The sequence below is a fragment of the Ziziphus jujuba genome, chromosome 7 (genome assembly GCF_031755915.1).
Source record: "Ziziphus jujuba cultivar Dongzao chromosome 7, ASM3175591v1".
NCBI lineage: Eukaryota > Viridiplantae > Streptophyta > Magnoliopsida > Rosales > Rhamnaceae > Ziziphus > Ziziphus jujuba.
The window spans coordinates 28,081,644-28,101,361 of record NC_083385.1 but is presented as its reverse complement, the minus strand read 5'-3'; the positions used below and the strand labels follow the sequence as shown (position 1 = coordinate 28,101,361).

Sequence of the window (19,718 nt, the reverse complement as noted above, 5' to 3'; positions counted from 1 at the left end):
GTATTAAATGCTTATTAAGTTTCCATATAAGTGAGCTTCTCTAAAGAAACACAAAATTTGGACTTCTCTAAAACATTTTAAAAAAGCTTTTTTTTTTTTTTTCAACAAATGCTTGTTGACTCTTATCCAACACTTTTATTTTTTAACAAAAAAGTTTTTGATCTTCAAATAGAGCTTTTGACAAACAAACAAACAAACAAACAAACAAACAAACAAACAAACAAAAAAAACCTCTACCAAACAGACACTTAAAATGATAAGAAATGCAATTCACCATCATGATTTTTTAAATTTGATGCTTAAACTCATTGGAAACAAAGAACAAAACGAAAAGAGGTATAATTTACCAACTATATTTGAAGATGTAGCATTAATTGTTGGTGACTTTAAACCATCTCCAGGTGATAAAGACATTATACTTGAAACTCAAATAGGAGAGTTACAACAAATTAATGAATTAAATCTTTCATACCTTGGATTTCAATTCCTTTTGCTTTGTCCATATTGCCAAGATAAATATCGAGAGTATGACCCATTAAAATAGTCAAACCACAACTTCCTCTGTTAGAAAGAAAAAGCTAAGCATAAGAGAATTCTTTTGCAAGAAAGGAAGCATAAGCCCCGAATTATTTTATTCCTAAAATTGGTTGATGCTTATACAATGGATGAACCTTTATATCTATCGTATATATGCACTTATCAAAAGGGTCTTAGGTTTGAGATTTATAAAGGTTTGACAAAAGCATCTTAAAAGGAGAAAGAAACCCTTCTTCACAAAGAAAATGTGTAATTTTGAGAAAAATGTGTGATTTTGCCTTCTTATTTCACATGTAAGGCCAATATATGATCCAAATTTATTAAGATGCTATGGCGACATGTAAGTGAGCTGGATATCTTTACTGTTTCATTATATTTACATGTAATAAAAATGGGTAGAGGTTGTGCATTTTATAGAAAATAGATGTCTAACTTCCATTTATGTAAGACTTTCTCTCTCCTATGTGGCATTGTAGAAAGACTTATATACCCCTCAGGTGTTTAAAATATAAAAATACTTAAATAGAATATCAATTATACCTCTTAAAAATTTTAAATATCTTATTAATCAATTTTAAATAAATAACAATTCAAAAACTCTAATATCTAAGAAAATAATTGTAACAGATATTAATAAAGATTAAAAAAAATTAAAAGCCCCAAATGATAATAATAATTTTTTTCAAAAATTAAATAAATTTTAATTTTTTAAATATCTAATAAAATAATTTTAATAGAAAATAATAAGATTAAAGGAATAACAATTTTTTCAAAAAATTTTGAATTATCTAGTTTTCTCATTGAAACTATTTCATTTGATATTTTCTAGAAAATTTTTTAAAAAATTTAAAAATATAAAATAATAAGATAAATTTTTATCTATATTTTTTAATTATATTTTAATATTTATCCATAATTGAACATAATTAAAAAAAAAATCATCTTCAACTATCAACCCAAAAATAATTTTAAAACAAATCATCCAAACCTTAATTATAAATTGGCAAATGTATTATTAAATACATATATATATATATACACACCGTGAAATATGTAATAAAAATAATTATCCATTTTTATTAAGTTAATCTTGATGCATCCACATCTTAATCTTGATGCTTCTCTACATCAACTATTGAACTATTTTTAATATATATATATATATATATATTATCAAAATTCAAATTATAAATCCCCAAACAAAATTTAAACCAATATTAAAGAAGAAAATTATACTGATTGCAGGAATAATGATTAAAATATATATATATATATATATATATATATGTATATATTCAAGTAAAAATAAAAAATAGATATCTAAAATTGAAAAAAAAAATCAACTCGACTCAGCAATTGTAGAGAATAGATAAACTAATAAACTGATGCAAGGAACCAATGCTCCCCACAACTAGCTAGGACTAGCAGCCGATTCCCACACAAAACCAACAATCATCTTAGCCATTGAAACCATAGTAACCGTTAAACTATTAGATTAGCAAAATTGACCACAATGACTCACCCCACCCAGCCAGCATTGTGGAACCAAGCCATAGAGATCACCGCATCATCCAAACCAAGCTAGTCGCAAACAACCAGATCTGAACTGGCTAAAGCATGGATCCGTAAGCACCATAAACAACCAGATCAGCAAACAAAGTTGAAGCGCAACCAACTGGCAAAGCGTGCAGTGATCATCAGCAAATCAATGCCTAAGATCCAAATATATATACATATGAAGATTAAAAGTAAAAAAAAAAAAAAAAAAAGGGTGAAGAGAGCAAAATTAAATGCATATATATCTATGGTAAGAATTGGCAATAAAAAAAAAAAAAGAAAGGAAGAGAAAAAAATCGTGAAAGAATATGGAGAGCAAAGAAGAAGACAAGAGGAGACAAGAGAGAAAATCAAGAAATATATACCCTTGACAAAATAAGTAAATATAACAAAATTATACATGTAATTTTTATTTATTTTAAAATTTCACTTTGGAAGGTATAATAATGAATTAAACAACCATGTAGAAGAAAGATTGGAAATGTTATAAAATAAGGAGTGCGGTAGATTTTTGTAAACCTCAAAAAAGTGTAATGACTAAAATAGTCTTTTTCTATTAGCTGTAATGGCAACGTACTAATGGCAGGAAAGTATTTTAGGAAAGTATTTTGATATTTTATAAAACATTGGAGGTTGCATAGATTTTAGCTCCTTCATATAATATGTTGTCTATATATATTGACATTCTTTAATAATATATTGACTAACATAAATCTAATCTTAAAATTTTTTGTTGTAGTAATAATATACATTGTTGAGTTCTAAAAACGTGGGTTGCCTACTTTATATATACATATATATATATTGAAAAGACAAGTATCTAATAGATAAAGATATTGTAAAGATCATTTTAGTTGAAATTCCTGACGAAGCAAGTAATCCAAATTATTATGTTGCAATTAAAAATTTAACGATGCGTGATTCATGCAGCAATTTAAGAAGAATTCTCCATATATGTTAGATGGAAGATGTACAAGATGTTTTTCTAAAAGATACATAGATTGCACTATTATCGATGAAGATAGATATCCAATTTATAGAAGGAGAGATAATGGAAAAAAGGGTTGGTTATACAAAAAAAAAAAAAAAAAAAAAAAAAAAGGGTATAAGACTCCAAATTACATAATCATCAATAGAATGTTATACAAAAAAAAGTTTCTCCTTACCCTACCTTAAATTTTGGGACAATGCAGAAGGAAACTATGTGGTGTGAGAGGTCCAAAAAGGACTGTGTCAGAACCACACTGGAGCTAGGTATTTAACTCATAAGGTCATTAGATAGGGAGACTATTGGCATACGATGCAAGAGGATGTAAAAATCTTTGTCAAAAAGTGTGAATATTGTCAACGTTTTTCAAGTGTACCAAGTTGACCACCTAAGCAACTAACCTCTATTACTGGTCCTCAGTCATTTGCTCAATAGGATGTTGACATGATCGACCACTTCCCAACAAGGCATGCTAGGTGAAATATGCAATCGTGATTTTTAATAAACTTCACAAAGTTGGTGGAGGCTGAATCACTCTAACCATTACAAAACAGAAACCTTTACTTTCACTTAGAAAGCTTACAAAACAAAAACCTTTACTTTCACTTAGAAAGCTATAATCTGTTGGTTTTGTATCAATTATACTAGAGTCACAAACAACAGTAGATAAATCAACAATGACAATTGTAGGAGGATGTGCTCACAGCTTAGAATCAAGATTTACTTCTCATCCTCAAACAATGAACAAGAAGATCAAGGTTAATTTGAAACCAAAAGTTTGATAAGCTTAAGGAAGCTTGGGCAAACGAGCTTCTATATGTTCTTTGAGCATACATGACAACCACAAGAAATACAACAACAGAGACTCCAATTTTTTTTTTTTATGGCGTTTAAAGTTGAAACTATTATATCAGTGAAAGTTGGCATGCCTAGCTATCAAACTCAGCATTTATAACCTAATAAAAATGAGGCTCAAATGTGTCTTGAGTTGGACTTGGTTGAAGAAAAGAGAGAGATGGATTGCAGCTTATCAACAATGATCAGCTTGTTATTGTAATTCTAAGGTGAAACAGAGAACCTTTCGACCTGGTGACTTGGTTCTCACAAAAGTAATGATCAAAATAAAGGAGCATGGTGTAGGAACTTTGGGACTGACCTTGGAATGCCCTTGCCTAGTGGTGAAAGTATTTGGATATAGAACTTACCATCTTGAAAAACTAAATGGAAAAGCTATTAGAGTTTGGGCTTTGGCCCACAATTGTGAATGATTTGGGCTTTGGGTCCCTTTGAAGCTTGCACGTATTTGAAACGTTTTTTTTCAATTTTTGAAGGTTTTCAAAGAAAAATAAATAAAGGAAATACGTGAAAAAAAAAACACAGAAAGAAAATTACAATGATTTTTATAGTGATAAAGTAAAGGTACACTGATAGTTCGATGAGAAAATTTTTGAAGATACTGAATCTGAAAGATTTTGCAACCATTGTATCCTGGAAGACGTTCGTCACAAAACTCCTGAACCGATGGGCGAAAACGTCTTAAGTATTGTGGTACCACATAGGCCTCGGTCAGTTTTACAGAAAGCAGATCAATTACAAAAACCTACATGGTCTAATATGTTTAATTATTTTATATTAATTTTTTCCACATGTATTTACATATATATATCCATTTTTTTTTTAACAAAAGTAATCGCTCTTCCTTGAAATGTTGAATACCTCAACATTTACTATAACTGATATGATCAATATCAAGTGACTGGTAAATACTATATCTTAGAGTACTGCAGTAAAGTTTTCTTTTAAACATTTATGTATACTTTGCCTTGTTTATCCTATAAACTCTACAGTAACAAGCTCAACCAATTTGCAAGGAGTTGATCCACCAAGTTAAGCCCAAGTTATTTATGTAGGAAGTTAACTGAAGCTCAGTTTAGGAGAGCCTTCCACATCTTGTCAACTTGGATGAGCAAGACCTATTTGTATGGAATTAACCCACAGGGTCAAGCTCATGTGTCATAGGCAAAGTGTCCAGGTTACCTATGATGGAAGCTAAACTGAACTTTGGTTCAGGAGAGCCCTTCATACCTTGTCAACTTGGCTGAGCATGACTTATTGTAGGGAATCAACCCAGATAGTCAAGCTCACGTGCCCAGGTCACCTATGATGGAAGTTAACTGAGCCTTGGTTTGGGAGAGCCTTCCACACTTTTGTCAACCTAGACAAGCATGACTTTTTTTTTTTTTTTTTGTAATACAAATATGGTAAATATAAAATTGATAATTCTTAAGAATCTTAAACTTGGTGCATTAACTATTTAAAATATGTAAATAAAAATATTTTAAAAATCAAATAAAGTAATTTAAATTTAAAATAATAAATTATATATTTAATTAAAAAATTTTAATAAAATATAAAGAACATAAATATAAAATATAAATAAATATTTAAAATTTAATTTAATTTTTTTGTGCTAATCATTAAATCTAGTTCATCGATGTAACCAAATAAATGAAAAGGATCGGTGATTCCCTTTTTCTTATATTTTGTTCATGACTATTCTTATTCCATCAAAAATGATTCTTTCATGTTAATATCATTATGACTAAGGGTATATTTGGTAAAAATCATAAGTTTTGAAAATGATGGTCGTTTTTCAATTTCCCTATTAAAAAGAAGATTATTTGGAAAAAATTTGAGATTTAATGATACATTTATGATCCACCAAGTTGTTTATCTTCTCTATTTTTATATATATCACTAAATACATATTAGATAATTAATTAACGAAGGAAAACTTAGTGTCCGTTTAGTATATCTGATAAAAATAAAATTTTAGTTTATAGAGTTTTGTATAATAGATCTTTTTGAAAATTTATGAACCTGACTATATATATATATATATATGTATATTGGTTTTACCAAATGTGTGTATATTTAATATGACTTAATATTTCAATTTCAGAGGTTATGTTTATTCGTTAGAAATTTGAATTTGGGAATTGAAACATTAAATTGAATGTTTTTTTTTTAAAAAAAAAATATTAGTTATTGCCTTACATTTATATTGTATTATTATACTATTATTTTTCCTTTAAAATTTAAGGTTTGATATTATAAAAATTAAATATTATCATCAAAATTTATGTATATTGTACCACACACAGATTTATACTTTTGGCAAATATATGATTCCATTGGTGAAAACCTTATATATATATATATATATATATAGGCTCAAATTAGATTTTTAATATTAAAATTAATATTACTTTTTTTTTAGCTTTTAGATTACATCAAATGCTAAGATTTAAAATTAAATTTGTTAATCATTGGGTTCCGACAGAGTTCACTTTTCCTAAATAGAGTTTTAGTATATCACTAAATTCATATTTTATCATTTTTTGAATTTTAAATCATAATTTTTTATATGATCCAAAGGCTAATAAAGGAATATTTGATATTAAAAAATATTAAATCGTTCTGATGTGAGTTTAAATAAATATATATATATATATATATTAATATATTCAAATTATGAAGATCATACAAATTTGACGCCAACAGATGTTGTCGTTATGAACTTTCTCCATAAATTTTTACTATATTAAAACTATAAAATATATATATATATATATATGTGTGTGTGTGTGTGCGTGTATAAATTGTAAGGTTCTTATCGTACAAAAAACTTATATTTCAAGCAACATTATCTAAATAATAATCTGCTAGCTTGTTGCAAAAAAATAAAATAGTCAACTATATTTACATTAAACCCACTTAGAATTGAATATATATATATATATATATATTATTTTTATTTTTTTAAATTTATTGATATTTGATTTTTCGACATGAATTATGTGACTTGTCTTATAAAATATCTTCAAAAACAACTCTTATCAAAAGAAAAAAAAATCATTTTTAAAAGAAAAAACAGATAAACACATTACTAATTAGTTGGGATATAGACAGAATTATTGGAGATGGTTGAATGTTTATTAAGTAAATATTTATGCTACATAAACAACAAGCTTTTACAAATTTAGTGGTTGGTGTGTATTGACATTGATGTTTATATGGCATAGTAAATAACATTATTGATATCTAAGTAGCACGGGTGTTTAAAGTATTGAAAGCTAATTAAAAAATTGTTGACAATAACGCTAGAGTTATCAAAATATTCATTAAATTTATTGACTAAATGATGTGATGATATTTAATTGATTTTTTTAATTCACTTATCCATTTAAAGATTCATTTTTTTTATATTTAATTTATATAAATATGCCAAATAATAATATTTTAATACATATCATTTAGTAGATAAGTTTGATAAACATTTTAAAACATGTAGCATTACTGAATTTTTAATTATCTAAAAATACCATTATAGTGATGGGTCTTTGCACGTTCCTTGCTAAGGGAGGTGATCATAAGCGGTGGTACCCATTTAATCAAGTTTTTTGAATATTTGTTATTATGTTTTTTAGTTGTTACGTGCCTTAGCCATGTTGGCATATATGTAAGAATGAGTCCTGTTTTATAGGATGTAATGGTTGAGTAGTTATTTGGCATTGTTATTTATATTGATGGTTGTTTTATTGAAAGGGATAGGAATGAAAGATATTACTTTGCAGTCTCTACTGAACTATGTCTTTCTCTCTTCCCTTCTTCTTCTTTTCTTCTTCTACTTAGGGACCTATCACTGGTATCAGAGCCTGGTTACCCAGTTAAGCTATGGAGACTAAAGCTAAGGCACTTGCTGACTTCTAAACAGTAGTACAAGAAGCCTTGCACCAACATGATAGCAATATCAATCAAATCAACACCAATCTAAGACAGATAAATGCTACCATGCAGACTATCTTATCCAATCTATAAGCATTGCATGTTCGAACCCTCAGGAACTCTGAAGAACATGATTATCAAAGAGTTAGCCTAGAGGACTACTCATCCAACAAACCTGACCTGTACTCCGACTCCCCACCCCCTACTGGCATGTCGAATGCAAGTAAATCTAGAATCAAGTTGGAATTTCCCAGGTTCAATGGTCATGAGTCATCAAAGATGGATATATAAAGAGGTAAGCAGCATTTTGAAATTAAAAAGATAGAACCCTTACAGCAGGTACAACTGGCTTCATTCCATTTAAATGGGGTGGCATTGCAATGGTATCGGTGGGTCAGCAAATTCAAGGGATCTGTTACCTAGGCCGAATTTACAAAGGCCATCTTATACCGATTTGGTCTTACGGACTACGATAATCCTTTAGAAGCCCTTCCACGGCTCAAGCAAACCTCCATTGTCGATCAATACCAAACTAAATTTGAGAACTTGTCTTAAAGAATCAAGCATCTTCCCAAACCATTCTTAGTGGCATGTTTTATTGCAGGCTAAAAAGATGAAATACAGTTAGACGTTGAAGTTAAACAACCAAGATCGCTTTCGGATGCCATAGGTGTGGCACGACTGATTGAGGAATGAAATCTCCTTCAGCGAAGAATTCCTGAAGCTTCAAGACCACCCAATGTTAGCCAGCCACTCAAGATCATCGGCCAAACTTCTGCAGGTCTATTAGGTCCAATACCGATGCCGAAACCACTAAATCCTGCTCCTTTTCAAAAAATTTCAGCTTAGGAAGCATGAGAAAGAAGGTTTAAGGGACTACGCTTCTACTACGATGAGAAATTCACATTGGAACACTGTTGTTAAAGGCAACAATTTTTTTATGATTGAATATTCGACGTTTTTGAGGCAGATGAGGAAGCAAAAATTAAAGAGGAGGAGTTGCAAACTGAAGAATCCATTCCGAAAATCTCAATCCAAGCCATAACTTGAGCCAACCATCCTCAAACCTTTTGTATCATGTGAAAAATATTCAAATTTGGGGTTACCACATCAATAGATATGGGTAGTGCACACAACTTCATTAATCTCTCACTAGTCAATCGGCTCGGCATTCCAATGGATAAGAGTTGCAAATTACCAGTCATGGTGACCAATGGTGATCGACTAGAATGTTCAGGGAAGTGTCACAACCTTACCTTAAAGATAGAAAATTACTCAATCTGTTCTGATTTTTATGTCCTTCCAGCTGCTACTTGTCAAGTTATCTTAGGAATTCAATGGATAGAAATGTTGAGACCAATCGAAATCGACTATAGGCAGTTAACCATGAAATTCTCCATGGGGAGCATACCTTATAAATTCCAGGGAATCAGACGAGTGGCTATCTCTACAATAGTGGATGGGGAATTGTGTAGAGTTGATAATGTGGCTTACTTCTTGGTGATTTTTGTAGTTATGACAACACCCATCTAAGAGTCTCATCTAGTAGAGCTTACTGCCCTGTTGAGTGAGTTTAGAGAAGTTTTTTCCCCTCTAACAGAACCTCCTCCATGTGGAACACAAGATTATGCCATTCCTTTGTTACTCGATCAAGCCTCATTCAATATATGACCATATTGCTATCCATATTATCAAAAGGTTGAAATTGAGCGGATAGTCCATGAATTTTTGGATACGGGTTTAAATAGACCTAGCCACAACCTTTTTTCTTCACCAGTCTTGCTTGTTGAGAAAGCAGATGGAACATGACACTTCTATGTAGACTTTCGGGCTTTAAATGGAATCACCATCAAGGATAAGTATCCAATTCCTATTATTGATGAATTGTTAGATTTGCGAGCAGGGCATCATCAGATACGGGGTTAAAGAAGAAGACATACACAAAACAGTGTTTCAAACACATGAAGGACATTACAAATTTTTTGTAATGCCATTTAGGCTCACAAATGCCCTTGCTACTTTCCAGAGCCTCATCAATGATATATTCTATCCACATCTTTGAAAATCCATTTTGGTATTTTTTGATGACATTTTAATTTATAATAAAACTTGGGATGACCATTTGGTTCATTTACGGACTTTTTTAGCTATATTTTCTGCTAATAAATTATTTGCCCAGCAATCCAAGTATCAATTTAGAGTTTCACTGGTTGATTATCTCGGCCATATTATTAATTAGAATGGTGTGAGTGTGGATCCCAATAAGACTTAAGCGGTAAATGTATAGCCAACACCAACTACACAGAAGGAGGTTTGAGGATTCCTTAGGTTGGCTGGATATTATAGAAAATTTATTAGTGGATTTGAGGGGATTACTACACCTCTCACGAAGTTGTTATCCAAAAGATGTTTCCTTTAGACACCGGAGGCAAAATCAGCTTTTCTTCATCTGAAAAAGGCACTAATTACACCTCTAATCCTCAGGTTGCCTGATTTTACATAACCTTTCATGGTGTAAAGTGATGCTTGTGGTGAAGGAATTGGAGCTAATCTTATTCAACAGGACTGGCCTATAGCCTATTTCAGTGAAGCTTTGAAAGGATCTGCTTTGTCTTTATCAACCTATGAGAAGGAAATGTTGGCAATTATGAAAGCTATCCAAAAGTGGCAAATATATCTTCTTGGGAAGCCATTTGTAGTTCGTATTGATTATAGAAGTCTTAAATATCTAATGGAACAATAGACCACCACTCCCATTCAAGCCCGTTGGTTGCCCAAGTTGATGGGGGTATGATTACACTATTGAATATAAGAAAGGTCATGAGAATCATGGGGCAGAGACTTTGTCACGGAAAGTGGAAGTTCATTGTCATGCAATCTCCTTGCCTTATCTGGATTGGTGGGACACATTAAAGGAAGAAATTCGAAAGAATCCTTATTTCTCTACGTTTCCTATTGGAGCTCAACCGACTACCCAAAGGTATTTAAAAAGTGATGCAGTGTGGTCCAAAGGTTGATGAATTTTCTTAAGTCCTACCTCATCTTTACGTCCTACTATTTTAGTGAAGTTCATTCCTCACCTGTTGGTGGACATTTCAAATATAATAGGACTCTTAGTCATCTATGAAAGAATTTTTTTTTTTTTTTTTTTGCCCAACATGAAATCCTCCATGAAAAATTTTATTAAGGAATGTAAAGTTTGCTAGTGGAACAAAGCTAGTTGTGCGAAACCATCAAAATTGCTCCAACCATTGCCTTGTCCTAAGAAAATTTAAACTGATGTTTCTATGGATTTCATTGAAGGGTTACCCTCTACCCATGGCTATACGATAATTATGGTGGTGGTAGACAGACTCTCTAAATATGCCCATCTTGTTCCATCAAGCATCCTTTTAACATCACCATCATGGCAAGGGCTTACACTGATTATGTGGTTCAAATCCATGGAATTCGCTCCTCCATCATAAGTGACTAGGATAAGGTTTTCACGAGTAATTTTTGGAAATCTTTGTTTCAATTGTAGGGAACTACAGTGAATATGAGCTCAGGTTATCATTCCTAGTCGGATGGGCAATTGTGGCAGATTAACCGGACTCTGAAGCAGTACTTTGATGTTTTATTGGTGACGAACCTTGGAATTGGGTTGATTAGTTGGCTTGGGTTGAATACAGTTACAACACATCCAAGCACTAGGCAACTAAAATCTCTCCTTTTGAAGTCGTGCATTGAAGTCCACCTCCAACATTGCTTTCGTATATTTCGGGAACAACAAAAGTACAGGCTTTAGTCGATTACTTTGTGATCGGACTTAGATTTTGAGGAACTTAAAGCACAATTTAGTTTTAGCATAGGACAGCATGAAAACTCAAGCTGATTAGTATAGGAAAAAGGTGAATTTGAGGTGGGTGATTATGTATACCTCAAATTACAATTGTATAGGTAGCAATCAATGGTAAGGCATTTTTCTGCTAAGTTGTTTTCATGATTCTATAGGCCTTACAAAGTTTTGGAACGAATTGGAGCTATGGCGTATCGTTTGGAATTACCACCTAATTCTATGGTCCACAATGTTTTTCATGTAAGTCTTCTCAATAAACATGAAGGGCCAATGCCGGTGGCTACTCCTTTGCCGAACTCCTTAATTAATGTTGAATTTCAAGATTCCCAACCTGAAAGAATTTTGGCTACCCATATTGTCCATACAAGGAAATATCGACCTTGAACTGAAATGTTGGTTAAATGGCTTGGTTCATTGGAGGCAGATGCGATTTAGGAGAACCAAAGACGTTTTCAACATGCTCATCCCCAATTCATCCTTAAGGACAATGATAGTTAAAGGAGGAAGGCTGATGGGTCTCTGCATGTTCCTTGCTAAGGGAGGTGACTATAAGCTGCAATACCCACTTGACTTGGTTTTGTGGATATTTGTTATTAAGTTTCTTAGTTGTTATTTGCTTTAGCCATATTGACATTTATGTAATAATGGATCCTGTTTTGTACGATATAGTGGTTGAGTAGTTATTTAGCATTGTTATTTGTATTGATGGTTGTTTCGTTGAAAGGAAAAAGAATGAAATATATTTCTTTGCAGTCTCTATGAAACCATTTATTTCTCTCCTCTTCATCTTCTTCTCTTCTTCTATTTAGGAACCTATCACTTAGTTACATGTTTCATTAATCTTTTCCATTCTAAAAAATGACTTGTTAAAGAAAAAAATTTATTTTTAAGGAAAATTCACAGGATCTAAGATAGAAAGTGTTTAGAAATAAATATTTATCTTTACAAAATCTATACCATATTAACTTGTTATTTATTTTATATGTTAGAACATTTCTAATGATAAATATAAATTACTTTATATATTATATAAAAATTAATATTATTTAAATTTAATTGATATAAATATATAAATAATTTTAAAAATTATTTACTTATCCACAAAAGTTATTATCACTATTAGTTAATTATATATTTTATTAATTTTTTATGAAAGTGATTTTTTTAAAAAAAAATTGACTATTTTTCACAGTAGTGATTATATTCACCATATGGTTACCGTATTAAAATTATTTTCACCAAAAAATTTAAATTATGTATAATTTTTTTTTTTAAACATCAGAAATTGATTTGATGACTCAGCTACCAACTCTCAAAAGCTTAATCTATTTATTAAAAATAAAATAAAATAAAATAAAATAAATAAATAAATAAATAAAACCCACTCTCTTAGGCATGTTCAGGTCTCCAACTGCTAGGATAGTATTAATATTGATAGTATTCTTAATATTAATAATATTCATCACCTTCTTAATATGTATTCTTTGTTTTATATTTTCTTTCTTCTCAACCACTTTCGATCTCCTCCATTTTCAACACCCACCACCAAATCCCCAACCACTTTCTACCTGGGGCAATCTACACTATTCTTTCAACTTCCGCTTCTGGGTAGAAAAAAAAAACTGCAATGGTAGATTTCCTCAATCCATGCACCATCCAAGTGGCTACGCTGTGTTGATATAACTAGTTGACAGGGTAATGATCAAATATCCTTACCTTTCATGGATTTTGGTATCTGGGTATGTTTTTGTTCTTTTCTTTTGAGATTTGAACTATGCCCTTTTGGTTTTTTCACGATTCCTGCTTTGGGTTTTTTGAGTTCTGTATTGGATTTTGTTGATTGGAGGATATGTTTTTTCGCTTCTTCTTATGATTTAAAATCCCACTGATTTGGTTCTTGTAATTGGTTTTTAATGAATATTGATAGGATATTGGTGGTTTTTGGAAGTTATACATGGGTTGATTTCTTTGTATGGGAAGTGGAAGTATTTTATGAAATTTGGTGGCATAGATGATTACAGTGATGAAAACCTATAAAAATATATCCATTAAGCGTAGTGTATCGTTTAACCGGAGAACACTGAGTACTGGAAGTCCAAGATTCAGTCGATTGAGTTGGGTTTCTCGTTGGTTTCAAGTACTGGTGGTGATTGGCTCATTGATTTCATTCATCGTAGCCTTTTGTTGCGGTTACTTTTATGTGCTTCCAAGTCTTAGTCAGGCCTTTCACGGTTATAGCATTTCCAAGTCAGATGATTCAGTTGGTAGTTGCAATGTATTTGATGGAACATGGGTTGCAGACATTGGTTACCCTTTGTACAATGCCACAGAATGTCCGTTTGTGGAACGGGGATTCGACTGCTTAGGTAATGGTCGAAGAGACAAAGATTACTTGAAATGGAGGTGGAAACCCAAGAACTGTAATATTCCGGAATTCGATGTGCACAGTATACTAGAAAAGCTTAGAGGAAAAAGAGTTGTTTTTGTTGGAGATTCAATGAGTAGAACACAGTGGGAGTCACTAATATGCTTGCTTATGACTGGAGTGGAGGATAAAAAGAGCGTTTATGAAGTCAATGGGAATAAGATAACCAAACAGATAAGATTTTTAGGTGTTCGATTCAGTACCTTCAATCTTACTATTGAGTTCTTTCGCTCTGTTTTCCTGGTGCAACAAGGTTCGGTGCCAAGGCATGCACCAAAAAGGGTCAAGTCAACACTAAAGTTGGACAAGTTAGATGATATTAGCAAGCAGTGGGTTAATTCAGATGTTCTCATATTCAATACAGGACAATGGTGGGTGCCTGGGAAGCTTTTTAGTTTGTAAGTTCCCTCGACTCCCTATATCCATTTCCATACTCATCATTGATTCTTCAAATTGATATTTCTTGTGATAGTAGCAATGTAGCATAATCATTCAGTTATAAAATTGAGGTTCTCTTGTACAATTTATATGTATATATACCTTCTGATTCTACTGATCTTGCTTGCAATTAGCGAACACGCCTGATGGAAAACTGTAATGTTAACTAATTAGGTTGTGCACTTTGAAACTTTGGATTGCATACTATGCTCATTGTCAAAAAGTGTATATTTAGATTTCCATGACTTAATAGACCTCTCGCAATCAAAAGTCCATAACACCTTTTTTTGGTTACATGCATAACTAATACTTTTGATGCAGCTTTCACTTTGTGGAGAGTAGGTCCCGTGTATCCTATTCGGCTGTACTCCTACTAGTATTTTCATTTGGACTGGTAAATCAAAATAACATGGGATAGGAATAAAATTTTGTAGTTTATGTATGCAGACTATACTCTGCCTGAGATAAAGCCAGTTTCTATGTTACTATAGACAAAGTCACCTTTCTAAGTGATTCTGTTGTTTTAATTTTCAACTTATAATTATAAAAATCCTGAAACCATGTTACTTTGGGTTCAGAGTTTGAAAAATTGTTGGCTTCCATCTACTCCCATTTATTAAAAAAACATTTGACAAGTCATTTATTTATTTATTTGTCTATCTTGGTGAATCTTAATTTAATGTTTGATTATGTTGGTTAAAAAGCAATTCTGGTAGGCATGAGCTTCTTCTTTAGCTTGTAGGCTGCTTACATTCAGATTTTCAAAGAATATAAAAGAAAATGTATAATATATAAAAATGAGAGAAAAAGAGAAGGAAAAGAGTTGTTGAAAAGTCATAGATGAATCATGATATTCAGAAAAAGGGGTCAGGGCTGCTAGTGTTTTTCTTTTCTTTTTTTTTTAATTTTTTTTTCCACTTCCAGAAAATTTGCTTTTAAGTTAAAAAATGTTGCTTGGTTGACTTATTATAAAAATTAAGAAAACAAAATATATGTTTTTGAAACCAAACCAGACACAAATTGTACCTTAACTTATAACATTTTACTTTTTTATTGGATATTCTTCCATCATTTAGCGGATGTTTTGCTTCTGTTCTTAATGGGAAAACAATGCAATGAACATTATTATCTGTCGATTTCTCACTATGGAAAATCATAAATGTGTTAAAAAAAAATTAACTTGTACTGAATATTGTTCCAAAAAAAGAATTATTTTATTTGCCAATATATATTCCAGTGCATTACTTTCCCTCTAATTGTCATCATGGTTTTTATCAGAATATTTGCGGTGATTAGATGCTTCAAAAATTAATGATCACCGGCAATTTTTGTTATTATAATCCATACGTTCTAGCACCATATACTATTAAGCAACGGTTGATATTAAAGTTCCATATTGTCCAAGACAGCTCTAGCAACCGTTTACTGAATTTTGCCATAATATTAACTAACCTGGGCATGGCAAATGTCTGGGATTGGGATAAGAATTTTAGCCTATTCCAAGGAAAGATAAAGGTTAACAGTCTACTCAATTGTTTCATTTCTGCAAACTCAAATGGTATGCCTTCTGGATTGAATTTTCGTGGATGCCCTGTTTTAGCATCAGTCTTTTGACTTTCTATGTTATATAATACTTCAAGAGCTTGGGATCAATGAACCTCTATTCAATTTTTGTTGGCATTCTACATGCTTGAATTTTAGGTTCTTTACATTTGTCCTTATCCTATACAAATAGCTTAATTTGTATTTTGGACAGGGGTTGCTACTTCCAGGTTGGGAATATTGTAAAGCTTGGAATGCCAATTCCCACTGCATTCAGAATTGCCATAGGCACTTGGGCATCATGGGTTGAGGAAAATATTGATACAGGCAGAACGCATGTCTTCTTTCGTACTTTTGAGCCATCTCACTGGAGGTATTCCTTTGATACCGGGAACAAAATGTTGTCTTTGTAAACTTATCAAGCTTTTGACATTTCAAAATTACTTGGAAATTAAATATCTGGGTGCAGAATAGGACATGAATGCTCTTTTGTGTGACCTCTTTATATTAACTTGTTTACAATTTATGCCATTACTCTCACAGGAAAGTGCAACTAAAATGCAGTAAAAATTATACTTCTTTTTTAAGGGTTAAATATACCATTATCTGAGACCTGATAAATTCTGTGACATTCCCTTGGCAAATGTTTATTGGGCTAGGTTTTTAGATCCAATGCAATTCAGGTTTCAAACACATTGTATTACATTTTGGTTTTAACTTTTACTGCCTTTGGCATTGTTTTTGGCACTTGAACATTGCATTCGAATAAAATTTTGGCACAAAAAATTACTGTTGACATGGACTCCAGTCTTGTTATCAAAATTAATTTTACATGGACATTAGTATTTGGGATGCAGCCACTTGTATTACTCTCTTATTGTATGTTTTCTTAAGTTTTCCTCTATGTTTGGAGTGTTTAGAATTGTTTTCTAAGCATTCTCATGTTCTATTTAACAAGTATGGGTGGGTGAAAGTCCATGCAATTTAGAATCGGACATGCGTCTTCATACTTTTGAGCCAGTTCAATTGAGGTTCTAGTTTGGTTATGTTTTGGACCTCTTAAAGCACCAATTCCAATTTATATGGTAGTTATCTTGTGGGTTCAAAACTAAGATGATCTTTGGTAAATGAATTTCTTGTTTATTTATTTCTCGGTTCTCTCACAATTGTTCAACAAAGAGACAAGAGAAATGATTTGTGGTTTATCATTAAAGAAGACAAGGATTTGATTGTCTTGTTTGGAGTTTTAAATTGTTTAGAGAACATGAAGCAGAGGCCTATAAAAAGGGAGGAGAGGATTAGAAATAAATAAGCAGAAGTTTTTCCATTTTTACAAGGTAAAATAGGGTAAGAAAAAGAAGGGAATTTTCCCATTTCATGTGACAATGTAAACATTGTCTCAGCACATGGAAAGTGCAGCTTTTATTTTCAAGTTAATAACTTACCTTGTATATTCTTTTAATTAATATTTCAAATCCGTGATAGTGTTCTATTAATATGGATGCGTTAAATGGTCCTCACATGATAGAATCTTAATGACCAATGGCAGCCTCATCATTCTTCCCTGTTACTATTAATTATCTCATATAAATTCCAAACTTTTATCTTAATTTTCCCTCGCTTGTTTTATTTTTAATTGATTTTCTTTATGCTCTTTTACTAATCTGGTGCATAGGAGATTCTATGTAACTGATGATACTGCTTGTTTCTGCATCAGCAATCTAACTAGAAGGATTTGCAAAGTGACCCAGAACCCAGTTGTGGAAACCAAAGGAAGGGAACAAAGCATACTCACAGACACTGTGTTGGAGGTTGTAAGCAACATGACAATTCCTGTAAACACATTGCATATAACTTCCATGACAGCTTTTCGAAGTGATGCACATGTGGGTAACTGGAGTGACAATCCTTCCGTACCCGACTGTAGCCACTGGTGTCTACCTGGTGTGCCTGATGTATGGAACGAAATTTTCCTTTCTTATCTTTTTATTGACAATGGGCTTCCTCTCCATTGACCTGGAGATCAAGTAAGTTTCAGTTAGTAATTTTATGTTGTTTGCATGATTGATATGCAATGCAATATCAATATGTCGTAGAAGCAAACATAGGTTTACAAAATCTCATAAATAAATGTTGGTCGAAAAGATGCCCTTGAGTGTAAATCACATTTTTCTAGGCCTTCTTCTTGGGCTTTAGCCAATTCAAGATTGATTACTACAGTTTAGTTAATGGTTTTGTTGCGCATAGCATACCATCTGACAGTCATTTGGTCCAGTTGCAGCTTTTGGAAAAATAAAAATGAAAATAAGATATAAAAATCTCAAGTGGCCCATTCTCAGCCTTCAGTATAGCTATAGCCTAAAGGAAGTGTGGGGTTGGAGTATATATAAGTTAAAGAAGATATATGTACAAAGAAAATGAAGAACTTTGAATTATTTTCAAAACAATTGTTCTATACTTGCTTCAGTCTCATTGTCCTTCATTTCATTTTCCTTTTATTCGAGAAACGGTTTTGTATGCACCCATTTATGTAGTTCTTTTCAATTATTGCAGAGTGAACAAAATGCATTTCCATGCAGCTGTTCCTGAGCTAAAAATTTCCAACTTAGACCGCATCAATGTGGAATTACCTCTGGTTCTTCTGAAGCCCAAATTCTGTGGTAAATATTGACCTCAATTTTCATTTTTGGTTATTGGTTGTCATCCGGCAACCCAGCTGGACTATCCTGAAATTTCAAGGATGGCTCTGGTTTATCTAAAGAAGTAGAGTTGCATGTATGCAGCAGTTTTGTAACAGAAACTTTTTTTTTTTTTTTTTCATTCTTTTTCAATTTTTGTTATTATTCTTTGAAAAAAACAAAAAGATAAAGGGAAAAAATAAATAAATAAATAAGGGAAAAAGGAAATCTGAGTAGGGGCTAAATTTTTGTCTCTGAGATGTAACAATTTTGTTTATATTCACTCATTAATTTTGTTTATTTTCACTCATTACACAGCTTGTGAAATGAACAATTATTATAAAAAAAAAAAAAAAAAGAAAGAAAGAAAAAAGAAAAAAGAGCTTAATAGTGAAGGGGCAAAAAATGTGACACAAAATTTAAGCAGTGTGCTTGCCTTTCTTATATATATATATATATATTTATTTATTTATATGTATATTTTGTGGCTTCAACTTGCCTTTCTTATACATGATGCTTTTTCTATGAGATAATTTTATGATGTAATCAAATTTTATTACTGTGATTCCAAAAGTAAATTTTATTACTGTGATTCCAAAAGTAAGTGTTTTCTTTTTTTCTAATTCTTCCCATGGATTCTCTAAGCATGGGCCTATTTTGTAATTGGAGGTTACTAGAGACATCAAAAGTATAGCTGTTTATTTATTTTTGTAAATTATGGAAATATGCCTTTAAATTTTTAATTAATAAATAAACTGAATTTGGTTATTTGTATTAAAAAAAAAAAAAAAAAAAAAAAAAAAAAAAAAAACTGAATTTGGTTCTAAGAAATGTTGAAAATTCACAAGTCAAAAGTTCAATAAATTTGTTATGAAAAGGAAATATTGCAGTGGAAATAAAATTTCGGTGGATCTTGTGGTATTTTCT

General features: G+C 31.5%; 1 protein-coding gene across 3 annotated transcripts; it reads left to right on the top strand.

The window, feature by feature from the left end:
* Positions 1 to 13,149: 13,149 nt before the first annotated feature.
* LOC107425701 (protein trichome berefringence-like 7) lies at positions 13,150 to 19,100 on the top strand. 3 transcript variants are annotated; one of them, XM_016035716.4, is made up of 5 exons: positions 13,150 to 13,403; positions 13,636 to 14,531; positions 16,328 to 16,486; positions 17,831 to 18,140; positions 18,667 to 19,100. In XM_016035716.4, the coding sequence occupies exons 2-4, from the start codon at positions 13,720 to 13,722 to the stop codon at positions 18,126 to 18,128; spliced, it is 1,269 nt and encodes a 422-aa protein (XP_015891202.2). In that variant the 5' UTR covers positions 13,150 to 13,403; positions 13,636 to 13,719; the 3' UTR covers positions 18,129 to 18,140; positions 18,667 to 19,100. The 3 variants fall into 3 exon arrangements, with proteins under 3 accessions (XP_015891202.2, XP_015891201.2, XP_024931893.2); XM_016035715.4 differs by having other exon boundaries at positions 13,150 to 13,447; XM_025076125.3 differs by having other exon boundaries at positions 13,150 to 14,531.
* The last annotated feature ends 618 nt before the right edge of the window (positions 19,101 to 19,718 follow it).

Coding starts and splice junctions, on each gene's coding strand:
- LOC107425701 (XM_016035716.4), top strand. CDS start 13,720: ATGATTACAGTGATGAAAACCTATAAAAATATATCCATTAAGCGTAGT. Junction 14,532..16,327: donor CCTGGGAAGCTTTTTAGTTT/GTAAGTTCCCTC, acceptor TATTTTGGACAG/GGGTTGCTACTTCCAGGTTG. Junction 16,487..17,830: donor TTTGAGCCATCTCACTGGAG/GTATTCCTTTGA, acceptor TTTCTGCATCAG/CAATCTAACTAGAAGGATTT.